The 23,030-nt window shown below is 44.9% G+C and overlaps 1 protein-coding gene and 1 long non-coding RNA gene across 3 annotated transcripts in view; one reads left to right on the forward strand and one right to left on the reverse strand.

Annotated features, from left to right (window-relative positions):
• Positions 1-1,138: 1,138 nt before the first annotated feature.
• Positions 1,139-21,059, reverse strand: DLST (dihydrolipoamide S-succinyltransferase). Of its 2 annotated transcripts, XM_082451695.1 has the most exons (15): positions 20,624-20,774; positions 20,016-20,049; positions 17,051-17,099; positions 14,631-14,686; positions 14,418-14,492; positions 14,134-14,189; positions 13,524-13,635; positions 11,870-12,025; positions 11,415-11,491; positions 9,501-9,598; positions 6,230-6,360; positions 4,738-4,811; positions 4,345-4,428; positions 3,772-3,939; positions 1,139-2,753 (listed from the first exon to the last, which is right to left on the reverse strand). In XM_082451695.1, exons 1-15 carry the CDS (start codon positions 20,684-20,686, stop codon positions 2,619-2,621), a joined length of 1,368 nt encoding a protein of 455 aa, XP_082307821.1. In that variant the 5' UTR covers positions 20,687-20,774; the 3' UTR covers positions 1,139-2,618. The 2 variants fall into 2 exon arrangements, with proteins under 2 accessions (XP_082307821.1, XP_082307820.1); XM_082451694.1 differs by lacking the exon at positions 17,051-17,099 and having other exon boundaries at positions 20,624-21,059.
• The window catches only part of LOC309655997, a 106,002-nt gene continuing 87,342 nt past the window's right edge, over positions 4,371-23,030 (forward strand). The window contains exon 1 of the long non-coding RNA XR_014261118.1: positions 4,371-4,480. This is a non-coding gene — a long non-coding RNA (uncharacterized lncRNA). The remainder of the gene's footprint in view (positions 4,481-23,030) is intronic.

The following is a 23,030-nucleotide window of genomic DNA, read 5'->3' on the forward strand; positions in this document are numbered from 1 at the left end:
GAAGGAGGAATCAGGGCTGGTTGTGAACAGCACGCCAGCCTGTACCCAACAGAGCAGCTGTGAGCCCCCCGGAAAGTGGCGGCACTGGGCTCCGTGGGAAGTAAAACAGGAAAAGATGTCTTCGAAGAGGGTCATGGTGCCTGGGGGTGGTGCAGTAGAGTGGACCTAACCCTCACCATGACCTCTTCAACAGATGGTGGCTCCTGAGAAAACTGGAATTCAAAAAGGGAAATGACAGGACCTGGCCAGAGCCTGGTGGAGCCCGCTCCCAAGTCTGTGTTCCTTCCGCTACACTCCCTCAGTCAGGTCAGAGCACCTCCAACTACTGTACAAGGTGCAAGTTGCTTCTGGAACTTCTGGGCCTCACTCATGCAATGAACACTGCACCTCTGGCACTTTGCTAGGCCCTGAGTTTAGAATACTGTGGTCCCAGCCCTTAAGGGGCGTACAGTCTATTTCCATTTGGTAAAAATGGGGATAAATATACCTCCTTTGTAGGTTTACTAAAGAAATTAAAGCTTCCAGCTCCATGCCCCAAACCTGACCTAAAATTCTTCCTTTCACTGAACCCCCGTTTTTTCTACTAGCTCTAGTTCTACCCTCTAGGAGCCACTCTGTTCCCGTGACAGACCTTCACATAAAGATGGTACCACCGCAAGCAACATCAGCAGGCAGGGGCTGCGTGTGGAAAAGCCAGGCTGAGTTTAAGCCTGGACACCATCAAGCCTATCACACGTAGTCAGCGCAGATTAGCTCTCAACCCCATCCACTCGCCCTCACAGACCACTTGCTCCTAGGAGGTGATCTACCCTCATTTGTTCAAATCAACCTTGAGCATCTGGCTACCCACGTGGCAATCAAGTGCAAAACGCGAAACCATGTTGCTCCACCACTCCATCCATCCCAGAAATAATGCAAGGCGCCTCCAAAATGTAAACGTCTGTTGGTGTTTGAAGGGGCTTCACGCAGGTGAGAACCAGTTTCTCTTCAACAGTGTGGCTTGCCAGGCTCACCAGGCTCGAGGAAGGAAGCCAGGGCACTTTTCTGGATGGCAGGGACGTCACGTGGCTTTCAGTGCTATGATAGTTACAGTGCTGGAGACAACCTCAGTAACCAAAAGAAGCACAGAAGCAGGAACCCTGTTTGCGAACATTTGCCCTTTAATTTGCAGTTAAAATCAGTTTCTTTAAATATTTTAGTTACAAGTTCTGAATAGTGAAGACGTAGGAGATGCTGCAGGCACTCAGTACTGGCTCCCAACCCTTCCCCCTCCCCCAACCCCCAGGCCTTGCTTCTTCGCTCAAAATACAAATGGGCACCCTGCACTAAATAAACAGCTCCCTGTGTCAAGTGTCAAGTGTCAGCAGCCTCAGGCCTGGATGCAGTTGGATACGAAGCGATGAAGCCCAGTAGCTTTCATGACAAGATGTGTGCATTTAACCATGCTCCGAAGAATTCCAATGATTGTGCCCAGACCCAAGGCAGTACCTCAAAGGTGACATCGGCCATTTCCCCACTGTGTACTAGTATCTTGGGCTGGTTTCCACCACAATCCATCCTCTCCCAGACCTGTGTTCTGTGGAGGAAGAGCTAAGGCTCTCTGCTCCCTAAGGGCCATGATACAGGAAGGAACAGAACTGCCTCTTCAGCCCACAGGCTTAAACCAATGGAATTTAAAAGCTGAAGACAATGTGAGCCAGTCCACAGGATGCCTCCTTCACTCCAATCTCTACCAGGCGCCATCCAGCCCTTGGTTGTGACACGCTGTGTCTCACTGCCAAGATGTGCTAGAATCCGCTCTAGATGAGAATAATGTGGCAGAATGGTCCCAGTGGTCTGGAAAGGTCGGCACCACCACAGCTGGGAGTGCTTGTGCCAAAATGGGTCTTCCTGGTACAAAGCTATGACAGAGAGTGTGAGGGCAGGCCTGGGCTCTGCTCCAGTCTCATTTATAACCTCTGACCTCAGAATCTGTCCTCCCCCTCAACACTGCCTACCCATCCCCTGCCCCTCCAGATCCCCCAGCCTGTGCTTCCTGGAAGAGGTAGAAGAGGCCGCTTGAAGTCAGTGACAGCTGAGAATGAAGATGTCATTTAAGAAGCAAAGCAGCTCCTCCTGGCCTGTGGTCAATACCTCTACACGGGTGGAACTGAGTACGGACGTGCACAGCCAGGACAGAGGCTGCTCCGAGCTTGGGAGGCACAGCACCCTCCTAGGCATCTCTGGAGAACAGACTTTCAAGAGACAGAAACTTAATCACACGGTCCCCGGCAGTTTCCCTATGGTATACTGGATGGGGGAGAAGTAAAATCATCTCTGCGGAGGGCTAATGGAGAAATGCAGGAATATTAATGAGCATCCATTAAGGCTCTCTCTCCCTCAAGCCTAAGGAAATCAGATATTCGAGTGTAAGAGAACGGTGCAGAGAGGGAGAGAGCCTGGCAGGAACACCAAGAAGAGACCTGTGACTGCTGGTTACATAGTGCCCTGGTTTCCTTGCTTGAGAACAACAGCATATGCCTGTCTGTCACCAGGCTAAGCTGGGGCCCGTGAGGGGACAGGGAGAAGACTGGTTTTCAGTTCCTGCATGGTTGATGTGGAGGGCGCATGGCTTCCTCCTACAGGTCCAATAGGAGGACTCTGGGATCCTCTACCGCTGCCTTGATCTTGCGGAGGAAAGTCACGGCCTCTCTGCCATCTATCAGCCGGTGATCATACGTCAGGGCCACGTACATCATGGGCCGCACCTCCACCTACAACGAGAGGTCGACAGGTTTGTCTGCAGTGGGGCAGAGAAAGCCCAGATGAAAGGGGAGATGACAAAGCACAGCCCATAGTTAAGTTCCCAGTTGCAGAGCCTTTCCTACTTTGCTTTGTTGCTTCTGGATACTTACAGTATATTCAAAGACCAAGCCCTGCCCTGAGTGCAAAGCTCCCACACTCAAAAACAAAGCTTAACCCAAGAAAATAGGAGTCTCCTTACAACTGCCTTTAAAAAAACAAAACAAAACACCATGCTCTGCCCTCTCACTTGTCTGCTGTCTACAGGGAAGTTCCTCTTCAGTTCTGGCTGCCTGCAGTTTCTTCTTTGGGGTTATAGTAACAAAAAAAATTTTTTTTTAACCTGGGGTCCACAAATTCTCTGAAACTCTATGCAAAGTTGGGTGTATGAGCATTTTCAGGGAAGATCTATGATTTTTAGATTGAAAAAGGAGTTAGTGACCCAAAAAGGTCAGGACACAGGAGTCCCAGAAAACATTTTCCTACCAACATATCTTCCAGGGCCAGCTCAAGACCCTTTGCCCTCGTTCCGTGAACTCCCAGAAAACCTCTAAGCCTCATCATTACAACTCGGCAGCTTGTAGATGGCTCTGCCCTGCTGTCCTCTGTTCCCCAGGAGCAAGGACCATGTCTTCAACTGTATCCCCACACTCTCTACAGCACCTAGAGAATGAAGCCTGTTGACTAGTCCCAGATGAAGGAGCAAGCTTTCTCAGCTCAAAGGTTCTCAAACTTTAACGTGCATCAGAATCATCTGTACTTTCTGCTTCACTAGGTCTCGGAAGGGGTCCAAGAATTTGCATTTCCAACAAGTTCCCAGGTGCTGCTACTCCACACACAATTTAAGAACCAGTGCCTCAGCTAGTAATTAGAAACTAGGAGATGCAACTTATGCCTGAAATTATAGCAAATCCTTGATAATGAGCATCTAGTTAGACTTCCCTCTCCTTATCGCCTAGCTGCTAGGACATTAATGGTGATGGTTCCTACCTTGCCTCCCACGACCACTGGCCTATCAAAGATGGCATGCATGCCCAGGATGGCAGACTGAGGGGGGTTGATGATGGGCGTTCCAAAGAGCGAGCCAAAAACGCCTCCGTTGCTGATGGTGAAAGTACCACCATCCATATCTTCAATGGCAAGTTCATTCTTCCGGGCCTAAAAACAGATTTTATAATTGAAAAGTAAGGTCAACCCAGCTTTCTTCACCTAAAGGAAGTCCAGAAGGCCCATATCTGAGATCAACGATCCAAGGTCTAGCTTTAACACGAAAGCATTCAGCTGAGATGCCTATGACTAATGCTCCACCAGGGGAAAACACTTCAGAATCTTTTCTTTTCCGAGCAGGTTTCATCTGATGAGCTCTTCAGTCATAAGAGCAGGATAAGCTCCACCAGGTAGCTGTACTTCAGCTCTCGCTTGTGACTGCCGTTCGCAGGGGCCACGCACTCCTTTCAGAACAAAGTGAGGCTCCAGCTCCCTGAGCACCGCTCACTGGCCCAGCCTTCCCCAGGCTCTCTTCCCTGACCTGCCCAGCAGCTCACGCCATCCTTTCTATTTTACCTTCTCTCCCAGTTCACCGATGGTTCGCTCAATATCAGCATAATTCATAGTTTCCACATTCCTGATGACGGGAACCACCAGACCCTGATGAGAGTGAGAAGTTCTTTTCAGTTGCAAATTAATAGCACCCTTTATAGTTATAACTCTCTTGATTCAAGCCTATGGTCTCCCCTCCCGCAGAATATCTTAGTTACTCAACGTGATTAACAGAGTCTAAAATATTTAGGCTTGCCAGAGATAGAAGAACGTGGTATGGTCAAAAACAGGTTACTCTTCTAGTAACTCCCTTCTAAAAAGACAGAATTACAGGAAAGATCTCTCCCAGGGGTCTGCTTCTTCACACAGGTAAGGAGAGAGTCAAAGATCAGAGCTCCACTTCTTGCCCCAACATACCCGAGGCGTGGCCACTGCAACGCTGATGTCAATATAATCCCTATACACCACCTCTTTGGTTGTATCGTCAATCACTATGAGAGAGAAAACACACATTACATACAACTCCCCAGGCCTAGGCTAGTGAGGAAAAATTTGCATTAACAGAGGAAAAATCCACGGTGCTTGGTACAGTGTGGGCTGACCAACTAGCACAAAAACTACCGCATTACAAGTGGCAGCTGACACTCCTCTTACTCCCATGCCAGCCAACTGTAACTTCTCCCAAGTGCCCTAAGCATGAGCACAGGAGCATTCGTTTCCTTGGCAGCCCTCAGAGGGATCAATACACAGGCTAACACAGGATAAGTATGTGCCAAAGTTCTTGTTAGCCAGCTCTACTCCAGCCCTCCCTTAGCTAACAGCAGGTTTAAAAAGTGCTCCCCAAAAGGGCAAATTAGTAAAGGAAGTGGAAGTGGGGGGATGGGGATGCTGCCCGTTCTGCTGCCCACTCTCAACAAGGAGGCAAGCCTCTTTCTAGGAGACTCGGTAGGAAGCAGGGTGGTCTGGCTTCAATATGCTAGCCTGAGAGAGCAAACCAGCAGCTAACAATTTAGGTCTGGTGCTCATGAGAAAATACAGGCTTGGGAATCTTTTCCATAGAAAGTCTGCATTGTATTACAGATAAGACACCCCGGAAAAGCATGTGAAGTGAGAAAGAGGTCAGGGGAACTCTGAGAAATGCCTACATGTATGTGTAGGCAGAAGAGATGGAGAGAGTCATCACGAAGCATAAGAAGAACGGAAGAAATAAAGAGATACACATTGGGGTGAAACAAAGCCCTTCCACCTACCTTAGGGCACACCACTTGGCGGAAGGGACTAGGACTTCTATTTCTAGATCTTTAGGGACCTTGCACTGCTGAGGGTTGCAGAAGTGCCACTGTCCTCTCTAATCTTCCAGGGAACAGAGAATTGTCTCAATGAGAAAGAGAACTGCTTGTTAGGTCAACATTCCAATGACGTAGGTGAGCAAAAAGTAAGGAAAATGGGCACCAAGTCCAGGAAAGAGGGGCCAAGCCCAAGGCCTCCCAATGAGGTCCACTGACCAGAAATCAAAGGTCACCCTGGAGCTGTGCCAGGTGTAAGAGTCAGGTCCCAAGATAACAGGGCTTGTGGGAGGGTGGGCATCAGCCAGAACACAAGTCTCCACACTGACATGCGAAGCCTGGATTGCTGGGCTGGCTCAGAACTGCCTGTTGCCACAGCAGCTGCCAAGCTATGCACTGTGAAGAGAACCTGTTCTGTCCAGCTAGTGCGGAGGAAGTAATCATGATGCCCATTTGGGAAGGTGAGTCAAGAAATCCCCAGGGAAGGTACTCAATTTTTCACACATATGAAATAAGAAGCCTTAGTCTGTCGACCGCCGTCTTTGTGTCTGTGTGTGGGAGCAGGTCTGTGTTTACATGCACACCTCCCAGGACCTCTGTGATTCCAGCCACCACAAACTCACCTGCATTTACAACAGGCTGCTCCTGCAAGGCAAAGGCTGAGGCCTTCACGAATGCCGACATGAAGCCTAGTTTGAGGTTATGTTTCTTCAGAAAAGCATCTCTGTGCCGAGCCCTCATCTCCTGGATGTTACTGCAAAAACACATTACAAAACAAACTGACCACAAAAGAAGCCTCAATTCTGACTTTCATACTGGTTTCTAACTCCGTGTACACAGTTGGGTAAGCTTTTTTCCCTTACTGTGGACCATCTACCTAAGTTCAAGTTTTGAAATAGTCCACTAGAGGTCAACACAATAACTTTATTCCTTTACAAAACCTGGACCCAAAGGAATCGGATCCAATCTGTCTTTAAGGTAGATTGAGCCCTTTACAGGGCTCATTCATGTTCCAGAAGTCAAAGATTTCAGTTACAGACAATATGAACGAGAGCTCGTACAGCACACCAACACCCTCACCCTGGACAAGAAAGTGACTTCCAGCTACACTAAAATCATGAGCCATCTACTCTGAAAAAAGTTTTTTTTTAAGCATAAACAAAGTCCTCAAAATAAGCACCATTCTTTTTATCTCTGTTTGATTTATTTTCAAAATACCACCAAACCTGATTATGACTTCCTTGTGACATTCCTCCTGTCTCCTAACTACTGAAGACAAAAAAAACCCCCAAAGCCCCACAGGTGCATGGGCTTCATGTGAGCAACAGCAGTCATGACTATCTGTGGATGGGTATAATCCAGTGTTGTTCCAGGCTCATGAGAAAGTCAGTAGATACATTCACCTCCCCAGAGTTAGCAGTTCCATCCGCTTGTTCCTTCAAACAGGTACTAACACCCACCACACGTGGGGGTCAATGCAGGGCACCAAGATATAAAGATAATAAAGACACAATTCCTGCTCTTAAGATTAGTTTGATGGACGTGGTTTCCCCGGTATTTAGAAAAGTGACCATGTGCGGACCTAAGCTTTTTAAAGTACAAGCAGCAAGGCCCCTGAGAAGCCTTTGCAAGGTGACCAGTCTTTGTTCCTTCAGGGCTGGTTTTTCACATACATACAACACATGTGCAACAGAGTTAGTGGGAAATGGCTTTCCCATCATTTTGCTGCAGAAACCTCTGTATTTATGGGAATACAGTTCCGTGATGGAAATCGAATTTAACTTTATCTTAGGCCCAAATGCTCAGTTCTCCCTTTCTCTCTATAATGGCCTAATTTGACATTAGCACGAAAGATAAGATGATATAACTTTAACTCCCCCCTTTAGACCTTTTGTTTTTTAAAAGGGAAGTTTTCCTAGGGGGACTGATTGGTTTTAAAATGTTTGTTTTCCTGAGTCTAACCTCATTTAGTGCTAGGATTACCACCCTAAAGACATTACTGGTTCCCAAGACACAAGAGCTGCAGAAGACGGAAAGAGAAGTGATAAACATCTCTGCTCTCAAAACTGCCCAAATGCTATTGTCTGGTCATTAAGTAGTTTCTATTTCAGAGCTCTGCCCTTGTAGGCAGAGGCTGGGACAACAGGGGAGAGGAGAAGGTCTCAGAAAGGCCCCTTATGGGTTAGCTGATCAGCGCCAAGACCCAAAGGGCACTCAATCTAAACCAGATTACTGACTGCAGTAAGACCCCAGGCCATCATTAAGTGACACTTCGATTAGCTGATGAAAGGAGATCCAGCTATTGTACTTACCTTCAATCAAAGCTGTTGGGCCAACTGCATCTTTCAAGGCCACAAATATTTACATGTTGTGTCTTAAGGAATTGGGTAGAATTTCAAAGCCCAATTCGATTTGTGTACAATTTGGCCCTAATGCACTGAAACATAAGCTGCAGCCCTTGTGATTCATTAGTCAAGGTCCTTCCCTACATCCTATGGAGAGGAGAGAAATCTTTGGCTTGAATGACATCCAGTCTTTTGGGAAGCTTCAGAATAGAATGTATGACGTCTAGTGAAATAGGCCACAGGGCCCTACTCTGTGAGTGCCACAGCACACTCCCCTCTCTACACTTCTCAGACCCCTTCCAAAGGAGACCAATTTCCTTAACGAAACGTAGATTCACAGACTAAACACTTCGGACAACAATAAAAAACAAAGAGATGACCTGAAGACTTGATGATTTTACCTCCTGTATTAACTATGAACTCTTACCCTGGCACTTAAAACAATCTGAAGTATGGATCCAACTTTCTTTACCATTCTTTCCTACACATATTTCTCACAGCGATTGTTTCTCAAATGTGCCATGTACTTCCTGTCTGTGCCAGGTCCATATTGTTAACATCTTCTGGAATGACCTTCCTCCACTATGTCAAAATGCTAGTCGTTCTTTAAGGTCTATTAAAAATCTCTTTCCTCCAGGAAGCCTTTCCTGATCCCTACCTCCACCCTGCCACCTCAAAAACAAATGATCTCATCCTCTTCTCCACTTCATACGTTTTGTATCCTCCTGATACTGATACTAGAGATTTTACTTCCTATTTATCCAAGCAAGATGGTAGATCTATGAGGGTAAGGGCTCTTTTTCACTTATCTTTGCATCCCCCTCAAACATAGTGTAATATCTTGTGCACAGTAAGCACTCAAAAACTGTTTGTTGACTTTAACTACATTCTCTTCCCTACAGTCCTGACACCTATAAACATCAAAGTCTTGAAGAAGATAAGTGAGTCAACGATTAGCTCACTACAGAAATGGGTATACTGAATTAGCCCCTTTGGTTAATTCTGAGGTTTTTCTTTAAAAGCACAACTTGCTTCCCATTTCATTATCAAAGCTGGGAAAGGTGAAAGATACGAAAAGCCCATGCCTTTCCACCCACTCAATTCTGAGTCGCTTAGGAACATACATAAGGAGCAGTCACAGTGAGAAGGAAGCAGGGCATGGTGCCTGACTCTGGGCATGCTGTGAAGTGATTCTGTATCCCTAGGGGAGCCTTGTCAGTCTGGATGCCCTATCTCTACTTGTCAGCTCGACAGTAGTCATTAGAGTTTAAGACTATTACCAGCCTCGTTTATCAGAAATCACAACATGATTCAGGTATAAAAGTAAAAGGCTAAGTTTTTTAGGTCACAGAGGAGGCAGGCACAGTATTAGGAAAGTCGATTAGAGAGTGAAACCAGTGGGTCACTATGTATAAGTCAACAAGCACTGCAAAGAAGTACTTCTTTCCTGTTAAGTTAGTTTTGGAATCAGCACTAGGTTGGGACTTGGGCAAGTTCAAGTGTTCTCCAAGAAAATGGGCACAGGGAGGAAGAGGACTAGAGCGCTCACCTCATGTCAATCTCATTGAAAGTGGTAAGCATTGCGCAGGTATTCTGAGCCTCCTTCAGGCGCTGGGCGATGCGCTGCCGCATCCTATTCATTTTCTCCTGAAAGGGAAAGTGGGACAAGCATTGACCACCTGGTCTCTCTGGACCTAACCCTTCGCACTTAGTCTGAGGGAGCACTGGGCTTGCTAGGAGTGGATAAAGACAGACTGTAGTATCTAAATACAGGGAGAGATCCAGGCTTCCTCTTTCCTGTGGTGGCCTTGCTCCTCTGAGCAAGAACAAGGAAACACAGACACAAACTACCCACTCAGATGTGCCTGCAGTTTGACCAAGAATAGAGGCCTACAACAAACACATGAAAAGATGCTCAACATCACTAATCATTAGAGAAATGCAAATCAAAACTACAATGAGGTATCACCTCACACTAGTCAGAATGGCCATCATCAAAAAATCTACAAACAATAAATGCTGGAGAGGGTGTGGAGAAAAGGGAACCCTCTTGCACTGTTGGTGGGAATGTAAATTGATACAACCACTATGGAGAACAGTATGGAAGAGTTCCTTAAAAAACTAACAATAGAACTACAATATGACCCAGCAATCTCACTACTGGGCATATACCCTGAGAAAACCATAATTCAAAAAGAGTCATGTACCACATGTTCACTGCAGCACTATTTACAATAGCCAGGACATGGAAGCAACCTGAGTGTCCACCGACAGATGAATGGATAAAGAAGATGTGGCACGTATATACAATGGAATATTACTCAGCCATAAAAAGAAATAAAATTGAGTTATTTGTAGTGAGGTGGATGGACCTAGAGTCTGTCGTACAGAGTGAAGTCAGAAAGAGAAAAACAAATACCGTATGCTAACACATATATATGGAATCTAAAAAAAAATGGTTCTGATGACCCTAGGGGCAGGACAGCAGTAAAGACGCAGATGTGGAGAATGGACTTGAGGACACGAGGAGGGGGAAGGGTAAGCTGGGACGAAGTGAGAGAGTGGCATGGACGTATATACACTATCAAATGTAAAACAGATAGCTAGTGGGAAGCAGCCGCATAGCACAGGGAGATCAGCTCGGTGCTTTGTGACCACCTAGAGGGGTGGGATGAGGGTGGGAGGGAGACGCAAGAGGGAGGGGACATGGGGATATACGTATGCATATGGCTGATTCACTTTGTTATACAGCAGAAACTAACACAACATTGTAAAGCAGTTATACTCCAATAAAGATGTTTAAAAAAAAAAAAAAAAGAATAGAGGCCTAGGATATGGTTTGATTTAAAAATCAAAACCAATTTATGGAAGAGTGTGGGGTAGGGCTAGCCAGCCCAAGAGTCACTGCAGAAAGGGAAATTTCTGGTAATAAAGACTTGCATGAGAATAGCTACTTGTGGAATGGCAACTCAGAAGCAACAAACTTTTGAGGCTATAGTATTTTTAGGAGGTATTCTCAGGCAGAGGAACCCACTCTCTTGACCATACTTCCTTGAGGTTTTATGTCTGCTCTTGACTGCCACTGGGTAGCCCTCAGCTAAGTATCCCGAAGTATAGGAATAGAGCTCACTAAACCACCTCTCTGAAGTAGGTGTTATTGTGGGAGGGAGGGGATGCGTCACTAGGCTACCATCCCCTGAGTATATCTTACTCACCCACAGCATTTCGCTGGTAGCATAACACAGTGGGAAAAACCAATGGACAAGTGTTCAGAAGACCTCTGGTTCTAGTCCTGTCATTTGACAGTCATGTCACTGAACAAGTCGCGTCCTAAACTCAATTTCCTTGTCAAGGCCAAGGGAATCAGCTGCCAGCCATTCAAAGGTAGGCAGAGCATACCCACTCCATTAATCTCAGCACTGCCCCTCGGCTTCTTTCTTGGAAGTGGTCCTCAGAGACTTACCCGATGCTCTGAACGCAGACCTGTGCCAGCTCCTGGCTCAGCTACTGGCGGGGCAGCAGTGGGTTTTACGGCAGACACTGAAAATGAAGAAGGGGTACACTGCATCAGAAAATGAGAAACATTTACTTGAGTACATGCCAGTGTTTTCATACTGTACTGTCACTTAACCTTCAAGATATGCTGAGGTGTATTAGTATCATTCCTACTTCACGAACAAACAATCTGCTCAGAGAAGTTAAATAACTAGCCTAAAGTCACAGAGCTATACACTCAGCTATAAAGCTGAGATGCAAACCCTTTGTATCAGGTCTTCTGATACAAAGTCTAGAATTCTTTCTACAAAGCAGCCAATGGAGCCTTTTCAGAGCCATAATTAGTCTTAGACTGTGAGGGAACATGACATAAGATGAGATGTTGTTCTCCCACATAAACACACGTGGGAGCCAGAGGCTTACCTGGTTTGCTAGTGAGAGGTTGTGAGGGCGAGGGCACTGGTGGCATCTGAGTGGGTATAGATGCTGCAGGGGGAGGAGGAACTGCCGATGCTGCAGGTTCTGCTTTTGGGGCTGCGGCAGCAGGAGCTTCGGCTGGCTTGGCCTTAGCAGGAGCAGCTGGAAAACAAGAAAAATAGATGCCATTGGCACTAACTGGAATGGAAAGCAACCAAATTGCAGATACTAAGTAGAATTTAGCAGCAAGAGCTCTATCTCCAATCAATTAACAAATGCTTCCTGAGTATGTGCTATACATGTAAGGCTTTGAGATACACAGAATGATTTAAGGCACTATGCTTCTATTCTCCAGGGCTCCTAGATGTCCTACATTAGATAACTGACTTAATTCAGCTGCCTTCCTGATTTCACAAATATCTACTGATCATCAAATTCAGCCAGTACTTTCAAAGCACCTACTAAAGTCCATGGTAATGTAAACTTCAAAGCAAAAGAAACCCAGGTAATTAAAGATGTTAAAATACACACATAAGAGCAACACCTTTCTAGTTATGGTAATACTGATCGTCTCTTCTTCTATTTTAACAGCACATGCGGGAGAATACTCTTAACTATTAAAAATTAAAAGTTTAAATAATCAAGGGCACATTTAGACTTAAGACTTCAAAGCATTTTATCTAGGATAACTCTTATAAACTAATGAGGTGGTCAAGCAATATAAATTCACAACTTTAAATATTTTTGATTTTACCAATTTGGACATCACATCTGGGTTTATATTTAAATGAGAAGAAAATTCTCTTAAGGAATGATCAGAAGATGAAATTCTCCAACTAGAAGAATCAATCTTATCCCCTAGCCTTCTACTGTATGTTCTTTCCATTCTGGGCTTCTGGTCTTGCCCTGATCAATCATAACGATGCAATCTACCATCTTTCTGCTTAACTATCTTAACAATGAAAAAAATACTTTAGTAGTTACAGCATTTAATTAAGAATCAGAAAGTTCTTTTCTAATCTCTAATACTGACTGTAAGATCCAGTATGAATTCATTTCCTTATTTCTCATTTCTTCCCAAGAGAAATCTAACCCTCCCTAAAAAATGTTATGAGAGAATAGATGTGAAAAAACTACACCAAATTCTCTATAATAGACAGGATGAAATACTACTTCTCGTTTTAGAAGAGTGGCTCCCAGCCCTGGCTGTGTATCAGAATCACTTGGAGAGCGTTAAAAACAACAACAATGAAAACTATGATAAGATAACCAGGATCTGAAAACCCCAGATTTAATATATCAGAATCCCTGGGACTCAGAATCTAGGCATTTGTATTATTTTTAGAGCCCCCATGTGACTCTGACACCAGGGCTGGGGTGGGGGGAAATCACTGTCTTTAGAATCTTCTTCATTCCTATTTAAGAAAAGGTCCAGCACAATAAAGAACAGAGTATTATGAGCTTTATTTTTTTAATACCTTTTTCTTCTAAAACTTGACATTTAAAGTTCACAATATAAATAGCTCCCCTCTTACTGCCTCATAAAGGGCAGAGGGAATGCCAAATGGTCTTTGAGGTATCAAGGAATTAGTATATTATGCTCAGCCCCAGTTCCAAGGGGGAACACTGGAGACCTTGACAACCAGGAGAACTTCTTTACCGCCAGTTTTCCTGAGTGTGAAAAGAGGAGTGCCTCCTTCTACTTTTCCCCCATCAGGTACCAAAAGAGCTTCAATCATGCCATTTGCTGGTGATGGAACCTGCACAGACGTCTTGAAAAGAAGACAGATGGAGAAAGAGTCCAAATTTTTACTCAGCATTAGAAAATTAATTGTATAGAATCTCAAATGAGTCACAAGAGTTGCAACACAGATACACAAGACCCTGTATATAGAAACACCAATGCCACACTTTCAGAGTAAGAGTAATCAATGTTACTGTGAAGATTCACCCTTTCTGTCCTTTCTCAGAACACTAAAGCAAGATTCAGTTAATGTGTTTCCAAGTGATACATAAAAACAACTGGAAACAGCTCACACACACACACACACAAGCTATAAAACTAAAGCTATTAAAGTACATAGTACATACACCTAGAACAATCTAAAATTAAACTTTTAATGTTTTCTTTTTAATGAGCTATTCCAACAATTTTACAACTGAGGCAGTTAAAAATTATCTGTAACCAACAGTTAAGTCCCTGTTCCTTTCACTGGGTTAAGAAACCAAGGGGAGACCATGAAAAGTTGGCACTAATAGGACAAGCCTACCTTGTCAGTTTCAATCTCACAAACCACTTCATCTTCTGCAACTGTGTCTCCAACAGCTGAAAAGATAGTCAAAGGCTACTTCTTAGGGTGCGGGGGGGAACCCTCCAGTAGCCACAAAATCCCCATTGGCAGGTGTGTTACAAGACCCCTTTCCTAAAGCCAGGGGAAAGTACACTGCATGTAAAGAAAAGGGTGGAGCCATAGGTTCCACTGATTATCGCGGGGGTAAAGGGGACTTTTCAAAAGTATTTAAACTTAAGAAGTGAGAAGGCACTAAATCTTACCTTTCTCCCACCTGACATCCCCTTCTGTGACAGATTCTGCAAATGCTGGGGTTTTGACTGTAATCACATCATCCTCTAGGAAAAGAGGGGGGGGAAAAATCACGTAGTCCACATTTCTCCTTTTTAATTTTTTTATTTAATTAAATTCAGTCAGTTGTTGTTCTTCCCATTAAAACTCTATTCCCAATAAGGTAGGGAGCTGAAGGTACTTACTGCACACAGCTGTAGTTCTGAAAAAGCGAACACTGAAGTCACTATTGCTGTTAATGCTACAAAACAAACATAAAAGTAAACTCCTTTAACAGGTGATTCACTCACATTTTAGTCTAGATAAGGCACCACGGATCACCTTCCCTTTTTTATTTTCATTTTTTAAATTTTTATTGGAGTATAATTGATTTACAATGTTGTGTTAGTTTCTGCTGTCAGCAAAGTGAATCAGTTACACATATACATATATCCACTTTTTTTAGATTCTTTCACCTTCCCTTTAAATCAGTGATTCTTGACTAGGAGTGCCCATCAGTGTTACCTGGGGAAACTTTTTCAAAGCATACATGTCTAGGCCCCATTCCCAGAGATTCTGACTCAGCAGGTCTAGAGCAAAGCCTGGATGACTTGGGTGCCTTAAACAGCGAGTCCCTTGGGTGAGTGAAATGTGCTGCAGTGAAATGCCAGCTCTCCCAGAACAGACCTACGTTTGGGTCTTTGAAGAAAAAGATAGCATCCTGGCCCTTTGCATACCCACCAAAAGGACTCAGCTTCCTGATGACATTTTTTCTTAACTAAATGCAAGTAAGATAAATTGTGTGCCCTCAGGGTACATGCCACTGTGCCACATACAACAGAATTTCTGTCCACATGATTATAGATTTATATAGGACAGCAAGATGAGACAGTTAACAAGTAAAACAAGGTGTTATATGCAAAACAAACAAACAAAACACCAAAAATCTCATATAGTATCTCCTAATCTGTTCTCTTGCCAGGAGGCAGCACATCAGTCCATTCTGGACTCATTCAAGAGGAACTTCAAAAGAGCAAGGTATTCTTTGATATGACACTGACTTTAAATAATGTAAACTGGAGAATGATATTACCTTGTATGCACAAAACCATTAATAGTGGTTACCACTGGAGAGTGGGAAACGTAGATATATATGGTATCTATGGTTATCTGTTACATACACACACATTTTGGAAGAGTGATTTGGACTGATGGGGACTTTCACTTTCTACACTTCAGGACTGTTTGAATATTCTACCATAAGCATCTTTATAATAGAAAAGATTTAAGTTGCCTTTTGATATTTTTATTTTTATAATTTCAAAATAACTATAAGGTCTATGTAAAATCAAGGGGAAAATTTATGTTATTAAAAAAATACAGAACACAAAGTGTTCTGCACCAAGTTTACAACCATGTATAGGTACATGTTTGTAGGCAAGAACTAACAGGTAATGTACAAATGCAGAGACTGCTCTTTGAGGACACCCGAGAACCTGGAGCACTGGCTGTCTCTGGGAAGAGAAACTTGGTGGCACCAGAGAACAGGAACAAATCTTCTCATGGACACTCTTTTTACTTCTGAACCATGTAAATGTATAAGCTATTAAATAAAAACATAAAGCCAAAAATAGTTTTTCAATAAAAGATTTTTAAGTAAAATGGGTACCTTATTCATGAAAAAAGACAATATACAACACAAAAACAGTTATTAGATTAATACCCTAACGTGTGATCCTTATCCCACAAAGTTTAGGGTATTTTAAAATAATTTACTTTTGAATAGTTATTTATTGTATTTATTGCATAGGATTTGTGGCTGCTCCACTTTTCATTTAAACTGCAGATGAGTAACACATTTTGAATCTCCCTAAATAACTTTTAAACTACAAACGTATTAGATGTTAACAGTAGAATACTTAGAAACAGCAAAAAGAACATCTACAATGGGATTATGCTTGTAATGCACAGTGAAGAAGGAGCCAATCTGCTCACCCTTCATTTTGAAGATCCTACCTGTAGAGAAAATAGCTTGACAGCTGCTTAACAGGTAACTAAAGAGCATCCTCTTACCACCACCCTGAAAATACTTGGAATGCAAAGTAGCATTAAGCAACATTCATAAGCAGAAGTTAATCTGAAACACACATGGGTGGCCTTTCTCCAAACTTTGCATTATGCAATAATAGCATTCCCTCTGAACTAGTCAAAGTCCCATGACTCAACTGACTAGTCTTTTGCTTTTACTGTTTCTAAAATGAGTAACTATGCAACCAAAAGGATGCTCTTAATCTCCACAATAAATGTAACCTCCAGTCCTTCAGCTTCACTTGTATCCAACCAGAATATTTAGGAGCACCTTTCTATATCTATTCCCATAAAAAGAGGATTCCAGCTTCACTTTCATTATCATCTAAACACCTCAGGACAGACACACTCCTGGTCCAGCACTTAACATGGGGCTGAAGCTCAAGCACATGTCATAAATTAACATCAAGGTTAGGTAGAGGGACTCAACGTAACCAGCTTGATTACTAGGCTTGAAAGACAGTGAAGAAAGCAGATGGTTCAACTGGTGTCTTAAATACCCCATGTCCACATATCTGTGCTCCCCAGTGATACTTACACAATCTTCCTGCTGTCAGGGTAACCTGGTCCCTGACATAAGGAGATCCCTGCAAGAAACAAAACAACTCTTAACCAACAACTCTTTATCTTATACAGGATACCTGCTGGGAATGGAAAAGAAGTCTGTTCACCCCCTAACTCTGAGATAGAACAGGATCAACAGCAGGCAACAACATAATCTTTATCACACAGAGTCCTGCTTCTTAAACTTTTCCACCATAGCAATAGTAATGGCAGAGAACAACAGGTATGTGGGACTTCGGGTGGGAATGGCTTTGAGGAAGAAAGGGGAGAATTCTATAATCTTATTTATCTTAAAACTCATAAACTTTCATTATCCCTTTATGTTTTCATAATAAAATGCTCTACTCCCCAAGACTTCAAATACAACTGAAGCTTGAAAAAGACACATGATGGCTTATCCTGTGACTACATATAGCCTAATCAGAGAAGCAGTGGGACTGTGTGATCTGAGTTTGTTTCCCTGGTTACTTAAAATGCACTGAGCTGGAAGTCTTGTTGCTTGAACCCCAGTAGCAAAGACTAGGCTACTTCAGGCCTAAGGTCTCCAGCTTGCTCTAGGACCGACTGTCCTACACTCTTCCTGAGATCTTCCACTCTGGTTATACTCAACAAGGTCGGAGCTCCTTTCTGCCCCACCAATTGTCCTTATCACAGATAACTGCACTTCCTCAACTGACAACTAATTACTATATCTGCTTCACCTGATTATATTCTTTCATGTGTCTTATTTTTTCAGATCTATTAACAACTCTTTCTGAACCACGGGCACGGTAAACACCAAATGGGAGACAATTCTCTCTTGTGCCCACCTCCTTACAAACACCCCCAAGGTTTCAGAGGCAAGTTAAGTCACCTCTATATCCAGTAACCAGTGACGCTGCAGTACAAATCCCAAACACAGCATGTATTTGAGCTAGAACGGTCAGCAGCCCTTACTGATTTTTGGAACCCTAACTCCAATTTAGAGTTCATCCTATAGCAAGTTTCATTTGTACAGCGTTTAAGAGTTTATAAAAAGCTTTCACATAATGACCTCATTTTGATTTTTGTGTCTCACAACTCCCTGAAGTGGAACAACCATCTGCCATTCCTCCCGTTTCATATATAAGCAGGGCTTCTGGAGGTTAAGTGACTAGCCCAAGGAGAAGCCCTGAACCACAACGCAAACCCCAAGTACAAGGCTCTTGCCAGTGTCCTGCCAATCCATAAAATGGAGAAAATGTTTACTGACATTTTCAAAATTCCAAGTTAAAAAGTTTATTACTGGGCTTCCCTGGTGGCGCAGTGGTTGAGAATCTGCCTGCTAATGCAGGGGACACGGGTTCGAGCCCTGGTCTGGGAAGATCCCACATGCCACGGAGCAGCTGGGCCCGTGAGCCACAACTACTGAGCCTGCGCGTCTGGAGCCTGTGCCCCGCAACAGGAGGGGCCGCGATAGTGAAAGGCCCGCGCACCGCGATGAAGAGTGGTCCCCGCACCGCAATGAAGAGTGGCCCCCGCTTGCCGCAACTAGAGAAAGCCCTCGCACGAACCGAAGACCCAACACAGCCAAAAATAAATAAATAAATAAATAAAGTAGCTATTAAAAAAAAAAAAGTTTATTACTGAGAGTCCACTATGAGCGAACACCGTGCTAGGTGCCTATGATCTCATGACTCTTAGGATAAAGTCCAAAAACTTTCCATATTCCTGTCCAGCCCTCCCAGACAGGCTTCCTTTCCATTTCTATGACCAGTCAAATCTCTTCCTGCCTGAAAACCTTTGCACAAGCAATCCCCTTTGTTTAGAATATCGTTCTCCTGGCCAACTCCTATGTATTCTTCAAGACTTGGCTTAAATGTCACTTCTTTGGGGAAGCCTTTACTGACGTTGCCACCACACTCTCCACCCTCCCAAGCCTGGCTACATCATCCCATCCTCTCATTACACTCCACTTCTCCTTTATAGTAATCACAATATAATTATGTCCTTAGGTATGCATAAATATATATTTGTTTTCTCTCCAGGTAGCCCCTAAGATCCTGGAGGGTAGAGACCATCTCTATCCCTGTCACGTAGCACACTGCCTGGCATGTAGTAAGAATTCCATAATCTGTTGATTATATGAGTAAATGATAACATGGTGGGTTAGGAGTTCGGGCTGAGGAGTAGGCAGACATGGCTTGACCAATAGTTGGCTGAGTGACCTTGGTCAAGGCACTTAACCTCTCATAGTCTTGAGTTACACATTTGTAAAATAGAGAAAACACCTCTTTTACTGTTTCTTGATGATTAACTGAAAAAATGCACAGAAAGCACTCAGAACAATGCCTGGCACACAGAATGCCCACAATAAGATCAACTCATTCAACAAATACTTATGCCACGCATATAAAAAATTGTTGAGATAAAACCTAAATTCTCGCTAGTCTCTATGCCATCTTCTATCTCATGCCACTCTCTCCCTCAACTAAAATGCTCTGGCCAAATCACCCTTTTTCCAGTTCCAAAATATTGCCAAGCTCTTCCTTCCTCAGGGACTTTATACATGCTATTCCCTTTCTTTCTCCTGCTCTTCATCCGGCTGGCCTGTCACATCCTCTGGGTCACAGCTTTACTGTCCAGCTTCGTATGTTTCCTTCTCAGCATTTAACCAAGATTCATGATAGTTCACTTGTTTAGCAATTCACATTTTGTCTTTCCCACCATACTGTAAGCTCCAGGAGGGCGAGAACCCGTCACTGCTGTATCCCTTGTGAGGGCCCAGCATGGTGCCTGACACTCAGCGGATACTGTGTAGCTATGTGCCAAATGAATAAATGATAGCTGTTATTAAACAGCACCTGTTTCACTCCTATCTATCTGAACACGATGTGGAGAAACACAGACACCCCGATTTCCTCGCATACTGCTCTGCCCAGGAGGAGAGCATTTTAGGTGACGGCAAGGGCAGAACTTACCAGGCAGGGAACGTCTCCCTAGAGGGCAGTTCCCCTGTTGAGAAAGAAGACATCGACGTCACCCAAAACGAAAGGAGAGAAGAAACAGCTTTCTCTTTCAAGCACAGACTCAAAGCTGCCCAGGTGCCGGTGACAGGCGACTCTCATGACTCCAAAAGGTAAAGGCAACAGCCTGGGCGGGCTCTCAGTCCGTCAGCACACGGGGCCTGCCAAACTATCTCAACTTCCCAACCGGATTGATATCTACCGACTTTAACAGAGAGGAAACGGGCCCCCGGATCCCGTCGGGGCTTCCGCGGCGCCTCCTCCCGAACTCTGAGTCTCATGCGGGGGCGGGCGCGGCTCTACGGCGGCTCCTCCGCCGGCGCGGAGGGTGGGGTCCAGCAGGGGACCGGGCGCCGGCTGTCTCGGGAAGGCGATGGGCCGCTGGGCTCCGCAAGACGGCCCCGAGGGCGACAGCGGCTCTGGGCCGCCCAGACCGCGGCCTCCGAGTCCCGGTGCCCTTGATCCCCGGCCTGGCCGGGGCACCACGCCCCTGTCCCCAAGCCGCCCGTCCGCCTGCCGGCGAGTTTCTCACCCGCCGGGGCCCCGGCCCGGCCGTACCATACCTTCTGGAAGGCGGAGAGCGAGCGGCTGAACGCCCGGGACAGGAAGCGGGACCGGGACAGCATCGCGGCCGCAGCGGCTTCGGCGGTGGCGGAGGCGGCGGAGCGGAGGGCAGGCGGACACCGGAAATAGGGCCCGGCAACAACCGGAAGCGGGGCGGGCCGCAGCACCTGCCCCACGGGGAGGGGTGTTCGGAGCGAACCACTGGCTGGCGGGGGGAACCGACGGGCAGCGAGGAGCTGCCAGCGCCTCAAGCCAGCTGTCCGCGCTGGTGAGGCTGCCGTGCTGCCAGCCGGCCGGGGCCGGTCCTCCCGAAGGTGTCCATCTGTCCTGGCACCCAGGGACACCGCGCCGTTCCTCCTCTGCACTACAGGAAAAGAGCCGAAGGCGGCATGGGCTTCGGACTCGGACCTTGGCAGACATGCCTGCCTGATCTTACACTTGTGTGGCCTTGGGCAGGTGACATTGCCTTCCTAAGCCTCAGGTTCCTCAAATATTGAAAAAAGCAATAATCACTTTCCTCGCTCCCTAACCCCGGAACAAAGAAACGGAACCTCTAAGGGGCTCCCATTGCCCTTTAACCGAGCTGAAGATCTTCACCAAGTAGCCTTCCTTCTGCATCCACATCTCCTGATCTTCCATAGTGCCAACTCAAACTGTCTCCAGCTGAGCTAATTGTTCCCCATACATCCTGTGCATTTTGGAGGCTGTTCATTTGTCACTCTACCCCTAGAATATAAAATCCATGAGATTAGGGACCTTGTCTGTCTTGTTCACTGATGTATCCCCAGCAATTTTTTAAAATTACAGTTTTGTTGCAATATAATTGACATGTAGCACTGTGTAAGTTTAAGATATACAGCATAATGACTTATGTGTATCATGAAGTGATCATCACAAAAAGTTTAGTGAACATCCGTTGTCTCATATATAGGTACAAAATTAGAGAAATTAAAATAAAATTTTTTCTTGTGATGAGAACTCATGATTTATGCTCTTAAAAACTTTCATATATAACATACAGCAGTGTTAATCTATCATGTTGTGCGTTACATCCCTAGTACTTATTTATCTTATAACTGGAAGTTTATACCTTCATCCAATACCCCCACCTCCCTCACCTCTGGTAACCACAAGTAAGATTTCTTTCTCTATGAGTTTGTTTGCTTGTTTTTGAAGTATAATGTATCCCCAGCACTTAGAACAGAGATTGTCACAGTTTAGGTGTGCAATAAATATTTGTGGGCTGAATTTGGGCCTCCCAGCTTTGGGCAGACCATGCTTCAGAGTGAAAGCAGGTAGCACTCCCTCTACTCTTTAGTTTATTCTCCCCTTAAAGCCCCAGGCCCCTGAGTATCCACTTTTATAGTTCGCCTTCCTAATAGAAAAGGTGTTCTATAAGCTTCGGTTTGAATTAAGAATGAATGAATGAATGAGCCACTTGGTGCCTACTCATGTTGGTTTCTTTAGCTGAGTCTTCTTGCCTGATCCTTAGGAGCTTTATGATGCCTTCACTCACCCAAACCCTGAAAGCACTTCCACTGCAATTCTGGAGGGATGAGCAGAAGCCCTAACTTTAAATAGAGAAAACATCCTTGCCCTGCAGCTGCCCCTGATCAAGTCTTCAGCATCCTTCACCTGGATTATTTAAAAAACTTCCAGGGGACTTCCCTGGTGGCGCGGTGGTTAAGAATCCCCCTGCCAATACAGGGGACATAGGTTCGAGCCCTGGTCCGGGAAGATCCCACATGCCACGGAGAGACTAAGCCCATGCGCCACATCTACTGAGCCTGCGCTCTAGAGCCCGCGAGCCACAACTACTAAGCCCACACGCCGCAACCACTGAAGCCCGGGCGCCTAGAGCCCGTGCTCCACAACAAGAGAAGCCACCACAATGAAAAGCCCGCGCACCGCAATGAAGAGTAGCCCTCGCTCACTGCAACTAGAGAAAGCCCACGCGCAGCCAAAAATAAATAAATAAAATAAATAAATTTATAAAAAAGTAAAAAATTAAAAAAGCTTCCTGAAAGGACCTGGGCCTCCACGCTCACTTTCTCTAACTCATCCTCCACACCTGTGTCAAAGATGTCTTTGAAATGCAAATCTAATCCTGTCACTCCCCTGCTTAAAGTCCTTCGGTTGCTTCTCCGTCAGTAGGATAAAGTCCAAACTCTTCAACTTGACCAGGCACCTGATAACCTAGCCTCTGGCTATATTGTGATCCTCTCCCTACCTTCCCCACCCCCATTCTCCCAGGTGCTGAGCTTTAGTGCTATTTCACTCCTTCGCATCTTTGCCCGGGCTGCTCCCAACTCCTATTTGCCTAGGGACTCCTAATCATCCTCTAAAAGTCTTTTGAATCCCTTCCTAATCCCCTCTAGCAGAGTTAACAGATATCTTTTCGGTTTT

This window comes from Balaenoptera physalus, assembly GCF_965194825.1.
Source record: "Balaenoptera physalus genome assembly, chromosome: 2".
Classification (NCBI taxonomy): Eukaryota; Metazoa; Chordata; class Mammalia; order Artiodactyla; family Balaenopteridae; genus Balaenoptera; species Balaenoptera physalus.

Bases quoted from the DNA above. Each gene is read 5' to 3' on its own strand.
- DLST (XM_082451694.1), bottom strand. From the start codon at position 21,044: ATGTCTGCCAAGGTCCGAGTCCGAAGCCCATGCCGCCTTCGGCTCTTT. The intron at 14,687-20,015 runs GTAAGTTCTGCC...TTTGTTTTGTAG, and splicing joins AGGGAGACGTTCCCTGCCTG to CATTAACAGCAATAGTGACT. The intron at 3,940-4,344 runs GTAAAATAGAAA...ATCTGTTTTTAG, and splicing joins TCGGTGAACTGGGAGAGAAG to GCCCGGAAGAATGAACTTGC.